Here is a 22,418-nt window from a genome sequence, read left to right as displayed (position 1 = left end):
TGTTCGTGCACCATGCGTTTTGTCACATGATGAAACAAACAAACCACAATTCAGTTTTGAAGCTTTGCTCCATCTGCCAAAGTGAGAAAAACAAAATTCTTAACGATTTGAATGGTTTCAGGAACATGTACATTTCAATTTGAGATTCCACTCATTGTTTTTATTACATAATGTTTACGGGGGTTGTTTCTTTTGTGGGGGAGAGGGAGGGGGGTTTCGAAGGAAAAATATTTTTGTGAAGTTTGAATCTTATTACTGTGGTACCATAAAGTACACTCTTAATGGAGCAATGCAAAATGTAAGACTTTATTGAAGAAATAAAACAACACAAGCAATGTAGTTCAAAAGGTGAGATCGCAAAATAGTGACAAAACATGGAAGCACAACCAAATGTACGTTGATAGAGATCAAAGTTTCAGTGGTCTTGTGTTTTGATCACCATCTTGCTTTCAACTGGTAACTACATGGGACACATTTGCCAAGCCTTCCAGTTTCACTTCACCTCACCCTCTCTTCCTTCCAAGCTTCCTCAGCCCCTTTATATTGCAAACGTTGTTGCAGAAAGCCCTACAATATTACCTCCCCAACTTCATCTGAAACTCACCTCCATTGCTTTATACCATCTTTAGTCATCTGTTGAGCCAACTCTATCTGTTGTCTGTTTTTTACCCTCGTGCTTCAAATGACTGTTGTCATCACCACCTCCTGGATTTTTCTTCGAACCACATGACTTTTTATAAATTTGATGAACCCCAATCTGTTCTGTCTGCCATTGCCTTTCACAAACTGTGGTGCATCTACATTTTTATCTGCCTCTTCCCCTCTGCTCTTTTATCAGTCTGTTAACCTGATTTAGCTCTTCAATGAGCTCACTTATGTGGGGAATAAAAAGTTTTAATAGAAATACCCCTTAAGAAAGGGTTGGCAAATGTGTCCTATTTAGTTGAAGGCTCTGTGGCTAAAATTTCAGACATCTGTGCCCTTGTTCTCAGACAAAATCTTCAGTTGACAATGCATGTATGGCATTTTTTTTACGATGTTGCAATCTGTTCCCTTTATGAATGTGATGTGTCCTGTTCCCTTTATGAAACAACCATACTTTGTGCACAGCACCTTTACACGATAACACTAACACACACAGTAAAGATCATAATAATGAAACCTGCAAAAACCACCAATAATGTGGATGGTGAGCTGTATAATGAGGCATGTGAGATTCTATTTAATGGATCCTAAAGCACGTGCACACACACTCCGGCCGTCTCTGTCTCTGTCTCTGTCTCTGTCTCTGTCTCTGACAATACCAATAAATAAAAACCTTTGCCTCACATGAACAAACTATGAAAAACTAAACATGGTTTACATGGGACATGGGTGCAGTGATGTAATGTTGCATTTGGTGATTTCAGAGTTCTGCTCCAAGTTCTTACGGACACGGTAGAATTGATCCACATAGTCAGACCGACCGAGGAGTTCCACAAAATCTTCGTCATGTGTTATAATCATCAGCTGAAAATTTCTTTGCTGAGATCGGCTTTTGATGATTCTAAAAATAAAAATAAAAAGCACCACATTTGTGAATTGAGCATTTAAACAACAAATAAGCATGCCCGCATTGCCCACCAGAAGTCATAATAGAGAATACACCAAACTTGCCAATTTGACAAAAATGTAAATACATTTTAAAAAATGATATAAGTGGGATGGAGAAATTTCTTTTCTTTTTTTTAACATAAAGTGATTTAAGGTGATGCCAAGTTGTGGTGCTCCAATTAGAAGGTTTTAAAATTACACCCACTCCTCATTATACGCACTCCCGGTTCACATATTTTCGCTGATATGCAATGAATAAAGTGAAGAGCACTTTTCGCAATAGGCCATGTATTTTTGCTGATGCACATTCTTTTTCCGCACCTGCGTCTAAAGGTATAGCAAATGTGCTTCGTCCGTGAAAACGGAAAGAAAAGTGTATGTGTGTTGGGATTCGTACCTTTTTTAAAGCTTTTTGTTTCTTCCCAACTCAATCCACTCGCTTGCAGATAATTAAAAGATATAAATATATTTCTGCTTTGCTGTGTTCCACAGGAATATTGTGTACGAGATAAGTGTGGTCAACCTTGAATCATCCAAAAGAACAGTGTGTAATTGGATCTGGAAAACCCCAGGTCCAGCTTATCTGTTTTTGATATACTGATGTTGAAAGACATAAGCCAGCTGATAATCCAGCTGGTCTTTGGATGAAAGGAAGAGCGATTATGTAATAAAATTAATTAAAAGATAAAACCGTATATAAGGGGGTGACTCTGCTATTAGAGCAGAGCATTCTCTGAGGTTCCTCAATTACTAATTGGTGTTCCTGGTGTTTTCTGCTCTCCGTGCGGCCGCATGCATTGATAGATAATGAACAGTTTTCTCTCAAGTACATCGACGTCTTTATGCCTCAGTAAAGGGTGATCGACGCCTCGACATGTGCTCTCAAGGACTATGGAAGGTCATTATTCCATTGTAAAGCTAAGGCTGTGAATATAATACAGTGCTATTGTATTGTAAATTAACATCCATTAAATCGGTCGGGTGCCATTAAACGGGGTTTTTTATTTTAAATCTGCTATCATTCCTGTTTCGTTTTTAATCTGCATGTCGTGCTGTACTGTGGACTGCACTTCTTTGGACGTCATAATTGAGTAATATTGTATCAGGTAACTTTCGTTGAGTAAGTTTCATAAAACTTTCCCCAAACCCAACAATGCGAGTGAAAAACGACCTGTATCTAATCCATCAAGCACAAGTGAATGATAAGAGGTCTTTCCACTCTATTACATTAAATTTTCGTATTCATTTAATGATGTTCTGTATTGATTTACCGAGTCATTACGTCTTGTATTTAGTTAGGTTAGGTTTAGTTGCATAAGGTGTCCAAACATCACCCCCCAAGAATGCATGTTCGATTCATAACACGACAAGCAAAAGTATCCGTACTCAGTAATGGAGAACGTTTTAGTTAATCTCGCCATTGAAATTATTTCATGGATTTTTAAAAGGTTAATTGTCGCACTCTTGGTTTCACCAAAGCTCTTAGCTACTTATACCACCCACAGTGAACTGTTGACCCAGCTCCATAAGCCAAGCACATCCCCTACAAGGACGACCCCAGTACACCTCACAGCTGCGCGCTGGGATAAAGACCGCCATGGCTTGCCGGCAGCAGTAGGCATGTCGTAGCACGAAGGATCATGGGGGAGAGCCAATGAGCGTGCGGTCGTGGGGTGAGTGTGTGGAGTGGTGGAGCGTTGGGTGTAAAGGAGCAGCATGTAGTTCAGACTCAGTAGGCTTTGGGGAACAGTTCAGAATGAGTGGAGTTCAAGAGAAGTTTTCGCCTCAGTGGTTCAGGTCAATATGCTCAGGTGGCACTGAGAGAGACATCCTGTGAAGCCAGCCCCAAACACAGCAGCACTGGGAAAAGAGCTTTTGTCCTAAGGAGGCCAAGGGAACCAGACACAACTCGACCGAACCTGTCCTTGCCCGCTGAGAGGTCCACCATTATTAGCTCCCCCAAGCAGACAATTTCTAAACAATCTCACACAGGTATCCTCTGTGGGTTAGGCTTTTCTTCCTCTTGTCATTCCCTATCTGTCTTACTATCTGGCGTATGAATAAGATAAACGTGAAATGCCAACTGAGACATTGTGGATGCGAGGATTTATAATAGACTTGTATAAAATAATTATTGTGATATGTGTTTCCCCTGTTATCACGTTCTTCTCTCATTATTTATTAAACCTGTTCTCACCATCGGTGTTGGTCTTGGCATTACAATTGCAGCGCGAGTAAATCTCGCAGCCATTGTGAATTGGCGTGAATCCTCGTAAGGTGGTCATATAAAACCCGCGTTAAGTTTCCTCGGGATTGCTCAACCTCATAGTCCTGAATAAAGGGGGAAGCTATTGCAGCGACAAATTCTCATTCGTTAGTGTCTTCTGTACGCCAAAAAAAACGAAGCAAAGATCTGTTCGGCTTTCCTGGCAGACGGCGTATAGTCCCTTTCGATGGTCCATCGTTAAATTGGGAATTGTGTAGGTGTTATATTTGACCACATATCCACCCCATGGTCACCTGCAACAATATTATTAGAAGTCATACGAATATACATCAATTCTGGGGGGAATCAACCCGGCCGCAAAGACAGGTTATTCGCTAGTTCATGTAATTTATGACAATAACTACACAATACTTCACCTCACAAAGCTTCAAACATGGAAGGACCCTCAAAAGGAATAATTTATATCCAAATGTACATTCTACAAGATTGTAAAACTTATTAATTGTACTCAATAACATTATACTCCTGATCTCACAAAGACACGAAACACTGATGGCGTGCCAAACGTGCTAATTATAATCACAGCTTACTCTTGGCAAGTAGAGAAGGCATGAACACCTAAAACTGCTCGATATCTTGAAGTTTATAATGGTGGTGTTTAACATAGCATAAGCTTCACAAATCAAATGGAATAATAATGTCATGTACAAAGATTATATGATGATTCCAATAACCAATCGTTCATGCAAATGTTGGAAATGACTTGCATGTTCAAAAATTTTCAGGATAATTCCAATTGATGGTCAGTGCAATAAAACGATTTTTTTTTTTTAACCTTGCGTTAAAAGCTTTATTATCCAACAAACTAATATGAAATTATTGCTGTTTAGATACTAAAAAGTGCTGGTGTAATTTTTAAAAATGTACAGGTGTGGTCATTTCAGTTGGGACACATACTCAACCAAGGCATGAGCAAGACTTTCGATGTTCTCACGATCAAGGTTGGTGGTAGGCTCATCCAGCGCTAGGATGCCACAGTTAAGACAGAAGGTTTCAGCTAATGCAAGCCGGATTATAAGAGAAGCCAGTACCTGAATGTGAAAATTGAGGATGCAGTTAGACAAATATGGCGAGATCAATTCTTCTGAACTTCGTAAACGCTGGCAATTAAAAATAAATGCTGAAGTGCTTCTTCATCAAGCTGAATCAATAAATTGAAGATCCTGTTAAGAATGACAATTTCAGTGTCTGGAATGATAAACTACAAATTAAGAGAAGACAAAAATCTGACTTGGCACATTTGTTAGCTTTTGATGTCAGCCAAAACTATAATGAAAGGTTTTGGTGACGATAATTGCCTAAAGCATTGCAATCATGAAATAAATTAAAGTGGCAAAATCCATTGACAAAATAAGCATGACTGCAGCAACCTTCAGTGTGCATGTGTGGCGTAGCACATGTGACTTCGACCTACCTTCTGTCCAGCACTGCAGTGACCCCTCATGTCAAGTCGTGTGTCCTGCTGCACCCTGACCACACGATAGTTGTATGTGCGCCGTTTGTCTGATGTTAACATACCCTCATCAGCATCTGAGCAGATCTCAATGAACTCAATGTCTGTGTGGAAATAGATGTACAACATAGATTAATACAGATCTTCAAATGACAATTTTTAACGAAACCACAGCATGATAGAAACAAACAAATAGTCATGCTTAGAAATTTCATCAAAATCATGGGGCACAAGCACAAACAATCAAAATAGAATAGTACTGTAAGGTGTAACGATGACAACAACAAAAAAGATCAATTACATTTGAACAAAATAAATTTATTCAAGTTCATTAAAAATTTTATCAACCATAAGGATGGTTTCAGCAAGTTATGACATTGCTGAACTGCCTTTAAATACCAACAGGATCTAGAAATAATTCCTGAAACCATAAAGTACAACCTCATGATCTCCACCACCGAAGGTGGATGGAGGTTATGTATTTGTCTTGTTTCTGTCAGTCTCTGAGCAGGATATCTCAAAAAGTTATGGACGGATTCAGACGAAATTTGGTGGACAGGTTGGGTACGTGACATGGACAAATCGATTCGGTGAAGATCTGGATCAGGACACCAGAATTTATTTTTGGTGATTCTTCACCATTGAGAATTTTTTTAGGTGATTGTTCACCACTAAAAACGATATATAGCATGATACTTCAAAAGTTGTGGCCGGATTATGACAAAACTTGGTGGACGAGTTGTGTAGGTAACAAGAACAAGCTGATTAGATTTTGGTTAAAGTCCAGATGCAAATCCAGCTTATCGGGGGATACAAAACGTAAACTGTTCAGCCTGACGGAGGTATGCGCACTACCAAGTGCCGTTCTCGTTCACCTTTATGCACATTATCTAGTTGTTCTTTGTTCAAGAGAACTTCATCAGGTACTTCAGTCCTCAAAGAGACTGACCTTGTCCACGATAAATGGTTCTCCATAAGTCACGTATTATCTTGTTAATCTCTTCCATCTTCATACTATGGAACTTCATGATTGCCCTGTGTTGGCACAAATCATTGCATAAACATGATCATCGCTTTGGCACAGTGACTATTCCAATACAATATTAACTTGCTGCAAATAAAATTTAATTGGGATGAAACACATCAAAAGGGCTATTAAATTGGAATTTTCATAAGTATTGTTATATACTATAATAGTCATTAATCACACACTGGTCCAAAGCCTTGTAGTAAATGTCCAAATCCTTGTTGGCGAGCTCTGTGATACGCGATTTGATCATCATGCGCCGGAAGCTCTCGGCAGCATTGTGGAACTGTGGGTCCTGCAACTCCTTGTTGCAGCGTTGGATTTCCTCCTGGAAACCGTGCTGACGCCCTTGTGCACAGTTTCGACGTTGTTTCAGATTGTCCAGCTTCTCCACCAACTCTTGCTGCTCACTGCTCACAGGGCAATCAATGGGGAAGGAAAGGGGAGGACCACAGGGAAAACAGCAAAGAGCATGTTGAATTTTGATCACTTTTCATTGACATTTCATGATCAATAACAAAAAAAAAATTAAATAGTTTTATAAAATGAAGCACCATCATGCCTGGTTACATCAAAAGAGAATTCTTTTTCATAAATTACGTGGCTTTTGATATGCTCAGGCATGAGTCCTTCGGTTCATAAAAAAGGAAATTTTAATGGTGCTAATATAAATAAATTTTAATTGCAGAGGTAAGAAACATGTTTATACACACTTAGATAATTTAACAAATTGTACACATCCATAAGAAAATAACGGTGTGGTGTATGCGAGTGGAGGTTCACCATACAAACTGAGGTCTCATTTGTTGGGAATATTTTGGTTACATGCAACTTCATTTTATAGTTAAGCAGCCAAAATAAAATAAATGTATGTTACCCTGAGGTTTGCAATGGGTTACAAAGATGTTTTTATGAGGGGGAGGGCAGGGGGACTATTCATCTATCATTTCAGTGCCATTAAATGATCGTTGATGCACGGTTTTACAATGTTTCCATACTTAATATATTTGTTTTTAAGCAAGCTCCAAGGCTCATGGAAGAGCAGAACAGGGAGCAAAACATCAACAGGCAAAATAGGATGGTGGGACAGAAAAACAGATTCACCCACTCTAGCAGAGATGAATTGCAGAAAAAAGTTGAAAAAAACGGTTGATCTAAGTGGGTGTGGAAATAGGATGAGAGAGAATGGGAGGTGGTTTGGTGGGCAAACTTGATATCCTCAAGAGAAGAACTCTAGATAATGACTCAGGAAGACAGTTCCACAGGTGAGAAAAGATGGGTATGAAAGAATGGAGGCGAGTCTTCGGTTTAGACTTGAGGAAGATCACTCAGAGATAGTTTTCGGCAAAACACGTGTAACATTAAAAGGCTGGGTGAAGTGAGAGGGGAGGAAGAGAAAGATAAGAATATAATGGCGAAAAAAGGCCACCAACCTGCCGATGGTGACAAGAAGCAGACCCTGAGATTTAAGTTCTTGACTTCAGATTCCAATGACACACAGAAGGGGTTGGGTGCTTAGCTTCTGGGACTTCAAGGGATGGGGGGGGGATATTGAAAGTAGCAGCACCAGTCCACAGTGGAGAGCTGCATTCCATCACACTGTGGATGAAGACTTAGTACACCAAATTAAGATGTATATGGCATAAGAATGGTCTGCAGAAAATTCTGATGTAGTGGCAAACTGTGGAGACAAGCTTGGAAATGTGATCTTCCCAAGAGGTGGTATTGCAATTAGCAAGGCCAAAGAATTCCAAAGTCTGTACCTTTTCCAGAGACTGACCACAAAAAGCAATTGGGGGATTTGTCTGCCGGTCCTGATGGAGGGACAAAGGGAAAATGCATGTCTTTCTTGTACGAAAAGACGTTCCAAGTCATAAACGTTGCTTTTCTCCAGATCAGCGGAGGAGGCTTCAGCACCCTGCATGGCAGTCACGATTTTCCTTCCGAGTGGAGTCGCCTGCAAAGTGATATCATGTATTTTCCAATGACTGATGTGTCATTGATATATACAAAGAACAAGAATGTTCCTGGAACATTATCTGAGGGACAACAGCTTCAGAAGGTGGATTAGTAATTCATCCAAAGCAACCTGCTGCTTAAGATCATACAAGATATAAGATGGGCAGTTTTGGAGCCCTGGATACATTTAGCCAAGTTTGGAAATTAAGGCACTGTGCAGAACAGCAGTGAACACAGTAACATTTAGCAACTGCAAAGAGAACAGTTACAATAGGTAGACACCAATTAATGCAATCAGTAAAAAATAGTTTTATCAAAATGAAGGAAGTGTACGTCAGAAGACTGTGAAAGTCACTCTTGAGAGACAGGTGGCATAAACAAAGTATCCATTTTGTATACTACCTTTTATACATATACTGTACATTTGAAATGTACGGTATACGTATAAAAGGTATTTCACTCATCTTTCACGTGATTCTAACTTTCGTACTTTTCGCTGTAAAGTAATTTCCACGAAAGTGAAGTACAGTGAATATATATTCCTTGTTGCACCCGTGTAAACTGAGACAGCAATCACGTTTGATGCACGAAAGTAACACTGCAAAACAACTTTAAATGAAATATACCATCAGAGATGGGGAATCCCCCGCCATTGAATGAAAAAGGTCATACATATTCCAGATAATGAGGGAGGTGAATTGGAAACAAGACACCATTTGGTCATCATCTCGAAAAAGTTCCCCAGGGGTGAGGAACGTAGTAACCAAAAATAATTGAAATCAGATAAGCGGTTTTCCATTTATTACAAAAAACATTTTTTCAAGATGGCCGCCCCAGTCGGCCATATTGGATCCGGCCACGCCCAAAATCAATAGGGTTCTTCCTTTTCAGGTGGTACATGTGTGACCCGAATTTCAAATCGATATGGCGAACAGTTTATGAGTTATCGCACTCACAGCTATAAATGTTGACGCCGCCCCAGTTGGCCATCTTGGATCGGCCACGCCCAAAATCAATAGGGTTCTTCCTTTTCAGGTGGTACATATGTGACTAAAATTTCAAATCGATATGGCGAAAAAAACATTTTTTTCAAGATGGCCGCCCCAGTCGGCCATCTTGGATCCGGCCACGCCCAAAAGCAATAGGGTTCTTCCTTTTCAGGTGGTACATGTGTGACCCAAATTTCAAATCGATATGGCGAACAGTTTATGAGTTATCGCACTCAGAGCTATAAATGTTGACACCCGGACGGACGGACAGACGGACAGCCGGACACCCTGGGTGACAACAATATCCCCCTTCCGCCACGCGGCGGGAGATAAAAACCGCAAAAGATAATTCCAATGAACAATAAATAAATTTACAGTAAATGCAACAATGATGCTATAACACACAGCTATAATCAATTATCATAATACAAATTGTTCATGCAAATTTCAGAAATAATTCAGATTAACACAAAACATTATGTCGACTGGACATCATGCATCTGTGGAGGAAGAAAAGGGAATGTAGAGGGGATGTATATGGCATGTCACACACGTTTTTATTTGATTGACATTCATGTGCCCCATTTGTACTGCAAGACATTTTCGCTTCTCTCCCACAGTGGTCAGTTCCTGTTGCCTTCGTCTCAGTGTCAAATTGTCTTGAAGGGAGCGCTCGCGCAACTGCCAAACAGAAGTCGTGGGAGACAATTAGGCAGAGAATGAAAAACAAACCTCATAACAATTTGCATGAACCAAAACTATGGCTGCTATGCAATATGTAAAGGCACCATTTATACATTGGGCACACTGGGACATGAGTGGTGGAGGTCAAAATTCGAAATAAAAATGAGAAAAATCAGGTACTGGGAGCACATAATATGGAAGATAAGAGGGGGGGGAGATGAAAACATTTTGGAGAAAAAGTAAGACAAATATCAAGAAAGGAAATGTATGGGATTAAGAATCCTACCATTTGCAAGCAGATATTCTTTAACTATATTAACTGTTTGGTAAAGTAACCAATGCCCTGTACTCAAAATAATGAAACGTACATAAATGATAAAAGCAAAAAGTTATTACCTGCTGTGTGTCAATATTTTGGCGAATAGTCGTGATGTTGCATTCAATCTCCTTCCGACGGGCTTCTGCATTTGCCTGCTCATGACGAAGCAGCTCCATCTCTCTCTCTTTCTGCTGCTCAAAGATGATAAAAAGGAGAAAGTCATGGCTGCTACATGATGTAAACAAAACCATCAAAAACAGAAATTAAAAGTTCGCAAAGGATTTTCTTAGGTGGAAATAAAATATTGGATCATGCAAAAGTGAGGTGACAGAGGGAATGTTGACAACTTCATCAAAGCTCAATATCCATCCATCCATCAGGACCATACTCTGTGCACAGCATTGGTGCTGCCTACGCAGTCTCCTTGGCGAATGGACAGAATCCTGGACGGGTCACTACTCCAATACAGAACCCAGCATACTGGCACTCATTTTGCCGACCTCGGAAGAATGACAGGCAGAGTCAACGCCACCTGGTATTAATTCAACAGCTGAGTGGGATTTGAACTCAGGACCCTCAGATCCAAAGCCCACCACCCAAACCATTAAGCCAACACCAGGCAAAAAATCTCAATATCTCCAAACATAATTACCGAGCTGTTGCAATTTGGACTGTCCTCGTCCCCTTAAAAGTCATAACATCATCTAAATCCACAAAGGGAAATCACTGTGTGCCATAATGAGCAGTCAACACCACTTTTGCTCATTTACGATGGTATTTTTATGCCTTATGTATCGGGAAAGGGTCAGACCCATAGCCATTCAGAATGACCTGCAACAAAGGAAAGGAATAAGAGTCAACCACAGTGAACTGGCATCAAATGTAGGCCAAATGAGGTAAACCAGGCAGATAATCCCACCCAAAAGGTTACAATGAACCAATTGGGTTTATACTGACAATTCAACAGTGGCATGGTACTACTCCTCAAACTAGTTCAACTTCCTGAAGCAATGAATTGAAATCCCTATCAATGATAACTTCAACTGGATTTGAACGCACAATCTGTAAGACATCAGTCCATTGTCTTCAGCAACGTGCCACCACTGTAACCATCATGCAAAACATTTTTTGGGGGGGTTGGATATCATGCATAATGTTTCTGAACCATTTCCTGAACAGATACAGACTTATGACCAGAGCACAATGTTTCCAAAATAAATAAACTCATCGCTAGAAGAGCAAATAAATAAACAAATAAACCAATGTCACCCATAGGGTGACCCGTATCTTGCCAAAAGGTGACCACGTGTGACTTCTTTAAGGTCACACTGAGGTGAACAGAGCTGCTATCCACCAGGAGTGACTCCTTGAGGAATATCTGCCTACGAGAGATTCTGATGAGAATCGTTCTAGAGTAACCATGAAAAATATGCGTTTGCCTCATAACGTCACCAAATGACATCATAATGTCTCAAGCTTGACATATCTAGAAAGCACTCATCAAGGTGTTCAATTTGAGGTACTACACGATATGGTTCCTAAAACTTGAAAATTTGACCTTGGGGTCAAATATGTTTGACCTTAGGTGCTAACCATGAAGGTCAAGGCTAATCGCCACCAAAAATTAATCAGCTGAGCGCCAGACCATGAACTATATTCCCATTAAGTTTGAAGACGATCCGATCAAAATTACTCAAAAAATAAGGGTTTGGTCGACTCCCCTGATTTGCGACAAAATGACCTTGACCTTTGACCTTGACCTTCAAAATTTTGTACACTGAAAGGGACCTCTATAGGCCTCTGATATGCGAAGTTACAAAAATTTCCAATGATAACTGTGCTCTGCAGAGTGATTTATACGTGATTACAGAAAAAAAAAACAAAAAAAAAACATACAAGCTGACTAACATATCTTGCAATACTTCGTTTTGGCAAGATAAAAACATACAAGCTGACTAACATATCTTGCAAAACTTCGTTTTGGCAAGATAATAAACAAACATTCAAAGGAATTGAAAAACCTTGTGAAAACAAATTTATTGCAATCACACTGCAAAATTAACAATTCTTGTCAGTTACCTTCCGATGTTCATCCTTGCGAGAATTTTCATAACTTTCAACCTCTCTTAATAAAGTGGTGATATCTTTCCTCTTCTCTTTCACAGTGTTGATCTAATCAGAATTAAAAAAAAAAAATTGCATATGAAAAGTCATTTGGAAAATAAACAAAATACTCAAAACCAAGTGAAAGCAAGGGAAGAGATAGTATCCACAATAAAATATGGAAATGTCTGTGGATCTTCATGTCTGTTCCTTATGGAATCCAAAATGGCTTGGCCAATCTCCAGCAAATTTTGCATTCATGCTTGGGATACCCAGGGTCAGGTTGTAGGCATTAAATAAATCCTCCAACTCACCTCCCTCCCTCTTCGCATTAAATAAATTGCCCAACTACTCCACCCTCCACCCTGTTTGTACACGTGGAATAGTGCTAGTGGTTGAACCAATGACCCCTGCCGGAGAGGGAGTGGGTATTGAGGGTGGGGAAATGATGCCAATTGAAAAAAACAAACCCTCTCACTCCTCGAAGGAGCAGGTATTACTAGTGTAATTAAATTAGAGGCAAGTGAATAATGTAGAAGCAAATAAAAAATTTTAAAACCTGGCTCCCATCTGAACAAGCTCATGATACAAGGAAGTGAGATTCAAATCCAATGTCCATCCATCTGTTGGGACCACACTCTACACAGAGAATCAGTGCTGCCAAAACAGTCTCCTGGGCTATTGGGCACAATCCTGGATGGGTCACCACTCCGATGCAGGACACTCAAATGGCTCAATCATCCCAGCAAGCTGGTACTCATTTTGCCGACCTCAGAAGGATGACAGGCTGAGTCAACCCCACCTGGTAATTCAATGGCAGCAGGATTTTCACTCAGGACCCTAGGATTCCAAGGCTGCCACCCTAAGCATTAAGCCAACACCAGGCATCAAATCCAATGTACCATATGTGCTTGCTCATTATTTACTACCAATTCATGTTTAAAAAAAAAAAAAGTACACCGTTTGTCAATTGTTTTCATCCTGCATGAGATACAGTGCCTTCAGAAAGTATTCACACCCCTCAACTTTTGTCACATTTTGTTGTGCTACAGCCTGAATTTAAAATGGATTAAGTTTAAATTATTTTGTCACCGATCTACACAAGATACTCCATAATGGCAAAGTGAAAACATGTTTTTAGAAAATTTTCAAAATATTGAAAAATGAAAAGCTGAAATGTCTTGCATCAATAAGTATTCAACCCCTTTGCTATGACACTCCAAATTGAGCTCAGGTGTATCCAATTTCCTTTCATCAGCCTTGAGATGTCTCGACAACTTGATTGGAGTCCACCTGTGGCCAATTCAATTGCTTGGACATGATTTAGACAGAAACACGCCTTTCTATGAAAGGTCCCACAGTTGACAGTGCATGTCAGAGCAGAAACTCTCCCATGAAGTCCAAGGAATTGTCCGTAGAACTCTGAGATAGAATTGTGAGGAGGCATAGATCTAGAAAAGGGAATAAAATGTAAGAATGAACAAAGAATGAAGCCAAATACAGGCAAATCCTTGAGAAGAACCTTCTTCAGAGTGCAAAAGACCTGAGACTGCGGTGGAAATTTACATTCCAACAGGACAATAACCCGAAGCATACAGCCAAAGCAACACTGGAATGGATTCAGAACAAGAACGTGAAAGTCCGTGAGTGGCTCAAGCAAAGCCCAGACTTGAATCCCATTGAGAATCTGTGGAAAAACTTGAAGATTGCTGTTCACCGACGCTCCCTATTCAACTTGACAAAGCTTTCTGCAAATTTGCATGGAAGAATGGGATAAAATCCCGAAATGCAGATGTGCAAAGCTGATACAGACATACCGAAGAAGACTCAAAGTGGAAATCGCTGCCAAAGGCGCTTCTACAAAGTATTGACACTCAGGGGGTTGAATACTTATTGATGCAAGACATTTCAGCTTTTCATTTTTAATTAATTCGTAGTAATTTCTCAAACCATGTTTTCTTCACTTTGTCATTATGTGGTATTTTGTGTAGATGGGTAACAATTTTTTTATTTATTTAATCCATTTTAAATTTAGCCTGTAGCACAATAAATGTGACAAAAGTCGAGGGGTGTGAATATTTTCTGAAGGCACTGTGTATGTACAAGTTCCACTATCAGCCTTAGATTAACAGAAAAACAACAATTCCAAGAGTCAATGAAATGTAAATGCCCATGTCATATGGAGAGACCTCTTCCACAGCTTGTGCATGCTGATGTTGCTTCCGTTCTGTTATTTCAACTTTTTCTTGCAACAGACTCTGGATCCTCCTCATGAGTGGAAAAACTTTTTCTTCTGCCTCCTTGAAAAAAATGAAAAAGAAGAGTACAAATCAGGAAAAGCAGTGAACAAACTGTATATGCTCCACAACTTACACAAACTTGCTTAATTTCTCAAGCACTCCATTATATTGTTGCAGACTCGGGGTTTAAGGCTTGCTACGAGTGGAAGCACTTCGGTCCCTCCGAACACCAGGTCCTGAGGCAGCCAAGCATGGTTAACTCCACGCACTGGCAGGTTGCCAGGCAACCACAAACACCGATTGGCACGGCCAATCCGGGCAGGATTACACTACTTCACGTGATACCTTAACCTGTGAACGGCTTGCTAATTGGGGTATGTGCCCTCGGGTACGTGCGTTCAACTTACCATGTCAGGTGCAGCTGAGCGGAGCTGCCAAGTACGCACCGGATAATAAACGGATTATTGGGGTATAACTTCCTGGCGAGGTTAATGTACAGATCAATTTGGACCAATGAAGGAAAAGAGGAAAACGAGCTGGGTACATTTATAACAAATGCAATTTATTTCAAGCGAGGGTGAGGGAAGTTACGTGGCACAGTAAGGCCTTAGTTATTTTATGACTTGGTTTACAGATCCGCCGAAGGTATATTTGCCGAAATGAAATATAAATATAAAACACATTTTTAGCCTTTTATATTTATAAATTTTCCGTCGAAGGTGCAAAAGTTTCAAAACCCAAAATGTAAACGTCGGCATTTATTTTCAAAATATAATTTCGCGCGCGCGCACCAAACTGCCCAGTAGAGCTGCGCAGTAGTCTTCGGTCATGGCGTCTGAGCAGTGGCCAGCATGGTTCAGATTGACTGTGGTTTCTGGGGCGAAAGTGATTGTTAAGAAGTATGTCAGCGGTATAAATTTGAGTGACTGTATTGGTGATTTAATCACACAACATCTTGACACGAATATACTGGCCGAACTATTGCATCAATTCAGTGCAGCAGCAGGGATAATTCGCAGGCTACTCTTGATTGTGCCGATTTTGTTTCCGTCGAAAGTTGTACACCGCTGTTCGTATTGAAAGATTTTGGTGCCAAGTACGTCAAAGTTTCCCAGCGAGATGCTGATATTCAGCCTTCAACGGACCAGAAATCAGCCTTTGATGCGCTCATGGGGATGGGGAGATGGTACAATCAGATGCCCGCTGAAAAGTAAGAGCTGGTTATGGCTCCGATTGACCGTTTTGAGCGTGTTGACTCCTAGTAGACACCTTTTTTTAATCATATCCAGCACTATGCACTGGTGTGCACGCACACATCTACGACTTTGACAGTAATTCTCAGCATTGTTTCCATTTGTTTGATGATCCAACAGGTTTCTATAAGAAAAACATGCCAGACTATATTGTAAAAACAAGTTTTAATCCTTTTTTTTTTTTTGACATCAGATGATACAGTGAACATGGGCATCCTGCATTTGAATGGTCTTCCATCTTTAATGTTTTCTTATATCCTCCTGATCCGGATTTATATTTATTTTCCCCCCACCTACCCTTGTCTTTTCCATGGAACATCCAAAAAAAATCATAAAAATATATAATTTCTAAAAATTGAAATTATATTTATATTTCAACCGACCGACGCTACATTTTAGCTGAAGAACTGTGTAAACCAAGTTATAAAATAATTAAGGCCGAATTGGTTTATTCACAAAATGTACAGCAGAGGAAAGCAAAGAATTTGTGGGTGCGGAAAAAGAAAATATTTATATATAAAAGAGAGTGCAGAGTTAACCCTGACTTTCTCTGCTGACTTTCTCAAAGTTAAGTTTCCGGTCATCATTTGTCCCGTTTTAACTGTTTATTTTCTAACATACATGTCACTGTGTGTTCCTAGTTCGGTTTTGTTTCAAAATTCGTGCTATTTTGTGAGTTTTCGTCGACCTTGCCTTGAGGCCGACCCATCCTTCACCTCTTGGTGTGCGATCGCTTTCATTTGTATTCTCTCCCAATTACCTTCAATTCCTATTTTCCCAATTTTCCCAATGCCCCCCCCCCATCCTTCCCAACGAAACACTCTGTTTCTTGTCTTAAATCCACAAAAAACTACCTTTCTCCCTCCATACCCACGAGTTCTGATCCTCCTTATTCTTCTTCCTCCTGGCGGTACACCATCTTTATTCTACTTGAGCTGACCCACTCTCGCCATTACCTTCACGATTTCTTCCTACAACCGTCCATTCCCAAATCTGAAGGCCCAGTCACACCTTGACATTTTAGCCAGCAATGGCAACGTATCAAAATGTATGTAAAACGCTGGCTTACGCTGAACTTTTGATGTTTTTTTTAAGATTCGGACGTATTCATAACGAGTTGGTCGTATGCATAAGATATTAGTCACGGACACAGAACGTTTCGTTGTCTTATGGATAACTTATACCAACAAATGCTTAGCCTGTTGTCGGCGTTCACAACCTATGCCCAACGATAGTCTAACTTATGCATAGCGCGATGCAATTATCGCCGACGATCACGTGGCGTAACCTATTAAAAGGCTGCCGCACAATGATTCAAATCATAACCGCCGGAGAAATGGAAGTGTCAACATCGCAGTCACACCTTGGCGATCTTGCCAGCGAATGCCGACCTCTGAAAAATGTGTCTAAAACGTTGGCGCACGTCGAATACGGTATGGGTAAGTTTGGTATACGTGAATAGAATGCTAAAGTACGCTATCATACATCGTAGTAAGTGGAGTAAGTCTTGAAATTTTAAACGTGTTAAAAATTTTACGACGTACTTTCCGTATGCCTCACACGTTTCAATGCAATGGGAATAAGTTGTACGCACGATATGCGATCGTTGGCACACATCGACAAAAGTTACTTGCAAGTTACTCATAAGTCGAAACACGTCGCGGTAATGGTTAGCGTCAGTGTTCCAGACTCCATGTTTTTTTTGGGGGCTTTTTTTCTTTTCTTCGGTATGACGGTGATGTTGACACTTCGATTCTAGTGCGGTTATAATATAATATAATTAATAGGCTGCCGCTCAACAATTTAAATCATAACCGCACTAGAAATCGAAGTGTCAACATCACCGTCATACCGAAGAAAAAAAAACCCCAAAAAAACCAGGGAGTCTGGAACACTGACGCTAACCATTACCTTGACGTGTTTTGACTTATGAGTAACTTACAAGTAACGTGTGTGGACGTGTGTCAACGATTGCGTAACATGCCTACAACACGTTACTCATAGGTTAGAAATAAGTTTCGGGTACGCTAAACATTACCTCGACGTGTTTCGACTTTTGATTAACTTACAAGTAACGTGTGTCGACTTGTGTCAACGATCGCATAACGTGCCTACAACTTATGGCCAGTGTAGCGGAACTTGTGAGTCATACGCTGGCATAAGTTGTAAAATTTCAAGCATGCTAAAATTTGAGGACAACTGCAAAGTACAACGATGAAAGCCAGCGTACTATGACGTATGGCAGTGTTTTTCAGCGTGCTCTCAATGTTTCCAAAACTTACCCATAACGTATTCGACGTGTGCCAGTGTTTTAGACAAAATTTTCAAATATCGGCATAAGCTGGTTAAAACGTCAAGGTGTTACTGGGCCTTTACCTATTTTTCAAAAATTAATAATCATCCTTGTATCCTTTCGATCTATACACCTCCTGTAACTACGTGTCTCGCTCCACCCTCGTCCTGATACTTTTCATCAACCCAGCAGCTTCACTCTGCATTTACAGTTCCAAATTCACCACACACCTCCACAATTTTACTTCAACCTTCCCTTTCCCGAATGTTATGCAATCCTTATTTGAAATAAATAAATTCACTTTTGACAATACACCTCCCAGAGCCATGTGCTTCTCCCGTTACCACGTGATCTGTTTCCACCCCCTGTGTTTACCGATCAAAATTCACCATTCACCTCACGATTTTTTTTGACATTTCCATAACCTAATCTGATGAAAACTCTCCGAAACAATAAGAATAAGAACAATAAACACGATCTCTTATAATGCTTCATCTTCCTCTTTCACACGTGTGGTATTCATTACTGTATCATAATTCACCACTCTTCTTCTATTTCAACAGACTGCTCCCAATTCGACCTTTCATTCATACCTTGCCGAAAAAATCCAACTGTTACAGCATTTCTTCGCTCCATTCCCTTCATTCGCCTTTATTGCATCCATCAAGAAACGTCTTTAATCGCATTTCTGACCGAAACATTTTTAAAACCCCAGTTTGCAATGAATGTTCACTTTCCATCAACCATTCTTTTTTTCCAACTTCAGTGCCAACTCTCCCCACTCACCGTTCTCAAAGTTACCCCCCCCCCATACACAAAGCTGCCTCCTTCCCCTGCCCACTCACCTCCATCTCATCATTCCACCTCCTCAAATCCTCAACTGCCTTCTGCCACCTCTCTTACCCCCCCCCCCACTCCTCCAGCATCACAGAGCCTTTTCTCCTCCTCATCCAGCCCCCTCCCCTAGCTCTTCTTCAATCCCCCACACTCTTTCCACAACTCTCCCAAACTCCACCCCCTCCCTCTCCCCCTCCCCTGCACCCAAAGCTTCCTCCCCTCCCTCTTCATGAACAGTGTGGACCTCAAATATCCAGGGCCTTCACTCAAACCTTACAGATCTTTCCATGCAGGTTGCCACTGACAAACCAGACATGAGCTGCCAAACAAACTTCACTCAAACCTTACAGATCTTTCCATGCAGGTTGCCACTGACAAACCAGACATGAGCTGCCAAACAGAAACTTTCTACCCTCAAGACACCTCTGACTCCCGAGTATCTCTCCCTGGTTGCTCCCTCCTGCGGTATGACAGACCTGAGCCTCGTCCTATTGGAGGAGTTGCTCTCTTCATCAAGGACTCCATTCCTCACTCTCAATGCACTGTCCTCACTCCCCCACACACTCAGGAATACCTCTGGCTATGGCTTCCCCTCCACTCCCAGCTCATGTTTGTATGTGTGCTGCACCGTCCACCAAACAGTGATGACTCCATTTACACCTCACCATCTGAAAACATGGACCAACTTCTATCCTCTCATCCGAACTCTCTCTCTTCCTTACATGTGGTGACTTCAATTGTCATCATGCCAGTTGGCTGGGTGTGGGTACATCTCACCTGTAATGGCACTTCAGCAAAGCTTTCTGCGACTCAATCGGTCAATTTCCCGACCCGGATCTCACGCAATGGTACTCTATCTCTTCTGGATCTGATTTTGACAAATTTCCCTGAAAATATCTGCTGCTCTTACTCTGACAAGCACGTGGTCAGAAGAACCGATTGGAGCAAAGTGGACATCTCTCTGGCTGTTATCCAAGAACCACCCCAGCACTGTCGAGTCAGGTATTTCACTCAAGCCGACTGGCAGGGTCTCCACGCAGCCATCAAACTTCCAGACTGGTCTCCCATTGCTACAATCTCCAACATCAACTCATCTTGGGAATTCTCTCAAAGAAACTTGCTCTCCCTCATGCACAGATTTATCCCCTCTCGTCTTCAGTTCTCCTACCCTTACTCCCACCCATGGTTCACTGAAGCTTGTGGCGAGGCAGTTGTCCTGAAACAACTTGCCTTTGCCTCATGGAAAGCAAACCCAACTGAGGGTAATCTCAGTTCCTTCCATAAAGCTAAGAACAAGTGTGTATCTACCCTCAGGAGAGCCAGAAAACAACATCTTTCCAAGCTCAAGTCTGAACTTTCAAACCTCTCTCCCTCCTCCAAATCCTGGTGGCATCAAATCAAATCTGTTTCTGGTGGATGTTCCCCCTCCATCCCCTCCCTTACCTCAAATGGCCGCACTGCTGATACCGCACGTGAAAAGGCTGAATGTCTAAACTCGGTGCTTGCAGCAAAATATTGAGTCCAAAACCCATCGCTTTCTCAACCCACCTTACCCAGTCGCACCCAAATGTCCCTGGACTCTGTGTCCTTTTCTCCTGACAAGGTAGAGAGCTTACTGTCAAACCTCGACTCAGATTCTGCAACCGGTCCAGACGGCATCAGCCCACGTGTCCAAAAAACCTGCTCTTCTGCTCTTGCTCACCCTCTCTGTTCTATTCACCCTCTCATTTGTTCAAAGTCATCTGCCATCTGCTTGGAAATCAGCAAACATTACTGCTCTGCATAAAAAAGGTGCAAATACAGATCCCTGCAAACTACAGACCAATCAGCCTTCTCCCAATCATCAGCAAGGTTATGGAATCCATCAGCGCTTCAGATATTAAATCCTTCCTCTTCTCCAATGGCCTGATTTCCGATCATCAATTTGGTTTCAGACCAGTTCACTCAACCCTGGATATGCTGCTTATGCTCTCCCAACAACGGATGGAGGTCATCAATACCGGACATGAAATCAGAGCCATATCCCTCAACATATCACATGCTTTTGACACAGTCTGGCACCCTGCCCTGCTCACCAAACTCTCTTCCTATGGTATCCAAGGCCATCTCCACTCATGGCTTGCAGACTTCCTCTCCTGTCATAATCAACGTGTGGCCCTAAATGGAGTTCTTTCATCCCCTCTTCCTGTCCAGGCTGTAGTTCCCTCGAGGTGGCGTTCTGGGCCCTGTTCTTTTTCTGCTTTTCATCAATGATCTGTCCAACTCCCTGGAAAATCCTCTTTATCTCTATGCTGATGACTCCACCTTCTGCCGTACCATCGGTCATCCCTCAGATCGGCAAGCAGCAGCTTCTTCGCTCACTGCAGATCTGGGTAAAATCACAAACTGGTTCAACACGTGGAACATGTCTTTCAATCCGGACAAATCTCACATTCTCACTATGTATCTCCAAAAGGACCGTTTGACCTAAACATTTTGACTAAAAAAAAAAAAACAACAAAAAAACAACAACAAAGCCATTTTAATGCAATATCTGGAGAACAGAGCGTTTCCTGCTGAGGACACCCTACGTCCATGTGTTTCACTTATTGATGCCATGGGACTCATTCAGAAACTCCATTGTGAGAATCATACATTCGATGAGCTCTTTCATCACATTTTTGGAGAGAGGCTTCATGCTGGCCAAGGAAGTGACTGAGAGAATCGATTTTGCATTTGATGCATAACAAGAGCAATCAAGTCAGTGGAACGTGTAAGCCATGGTTTAAAAGAAAGCATAACTTTCAATCAAATAAGACCTGGTCACAAAATTAAAATTGTGGAAAATTGCTGACATGCACAGAGAGCGAGGACAAGCTGACAGTTTCTTGCTGAGAGCTGAAACTGAAGACAACAGCATACAATAAGAAAACTGTTCATCATGTGTGGAGGCCAATAATGCATCAAGTTACCCACAACAATTGCCAAAACATTGAGGTTCTTAATTCCAATGAAGAAGAGGGTGATACACATCTACTGCTGCATTTGAAGCATGCTGCAGAAAGCTACCCAGCTCTGATCTGCGTTGCAGATGACACAGATGTCTTTATCATATGCCTGGGCCTGAGCACGGTTATCAATTGTAAAATTTTCATGAAACTATCAAAAGCACTACGATTCATGTTAAGACTTGTCAATGTCTCAAAATTGGTTGCAGCACTGGAAGCTGATGTGTTCAATGTGTTGTTGGGACTTCATCCGTGTACTGGGTGTGATACTGCAAGTGCATTGGCCAGACAAGGAAAAATGAAAGCAGTGAAAATTCTTCTTTGAGGGCAGAAGTTCAAGAAATCCTTTTCATCTCTCAGTACCAATTGGGAACTTCCCAGAGAAGTGTTCAAC

The 22,418-nt window shown here is 41.2% G+C and overlaps 1 protein-coding gene across 2 annotated transcripts in view; it reads right to left on the bottom strand.

Moving 5' to 3' along the window:
• Positions 1 to 282: 282 nt before the first annotated feature.
• Positions 283 to 22,418, bottom strand: part of RAD50 (RAD50 double strand break repair protein) — an 89,098-nt gene continuing 66,962 nt past the window's right edge. For both annotated transcript variants that reach the window (XM_085864346.1, XM_085864347.1), the window contains 9 exons: positions 14,604 to 14,714; positions 12,391 to 12,483; positions 10,389 to 10,502; positions 9,862 to 9,989; positions 6,546 to 6,770; positions 6,283 to 6,368; positions 5,295 to 5,437; positions 4,778 to 4,911; positions 283 to 1,546 (listed from right to left, as the gene is read on the bottom strand). In XM_085864346.1, coding sequence (XP_085720472.1) covers positions 1,360 to 1,546; positions 4,778 to 4,911; positions 5,295 to 5,437; positions 6,283 to 6,368; positions 6,546 to 6,770; positions 9,862 to 9,989; positions 10,389 to 10,502; positions 12,391 to 12,483; positions 14,604 to 14,714 — 1,221 coding nt within the window. In that variant the 3' untranslated portion in view covers positions 283 to 1,359. The remainder of the gene's footprint in view (positions 1,547 to 4,777; positions 4,912 to 5,294; positions 5,438 to 6,282; positions 6,369 to 6,545; positions 6,771 to 9,861; positions 9,990 to 10,388; positions 10,503 to 12,390; positions 12,484 to 14,603; positions 14,715 to 22,418) is intronic.

The sequence above is a fragment of the Eptatretus burgeri genome, chromosome 18 (genome assembly GCF_056783735.1).
Source record: "Eptatretus burgeri isolate ZD-2024b chromosome 18, Ebu_testis_v1, whole genome shotgun sequence".
In the NCBI taxonomy this organism is placed as follows: Eukaryota; Metazoa; Chordata; class Myxini; order Myxiniformes; family Myxinidae; genus Eptatretus; species Eptatretus burgeri.
Note: the sequence above shows the minus strand (reverse complement) of the source record. Positions and strands in the feature narration are given on the sequence as shown.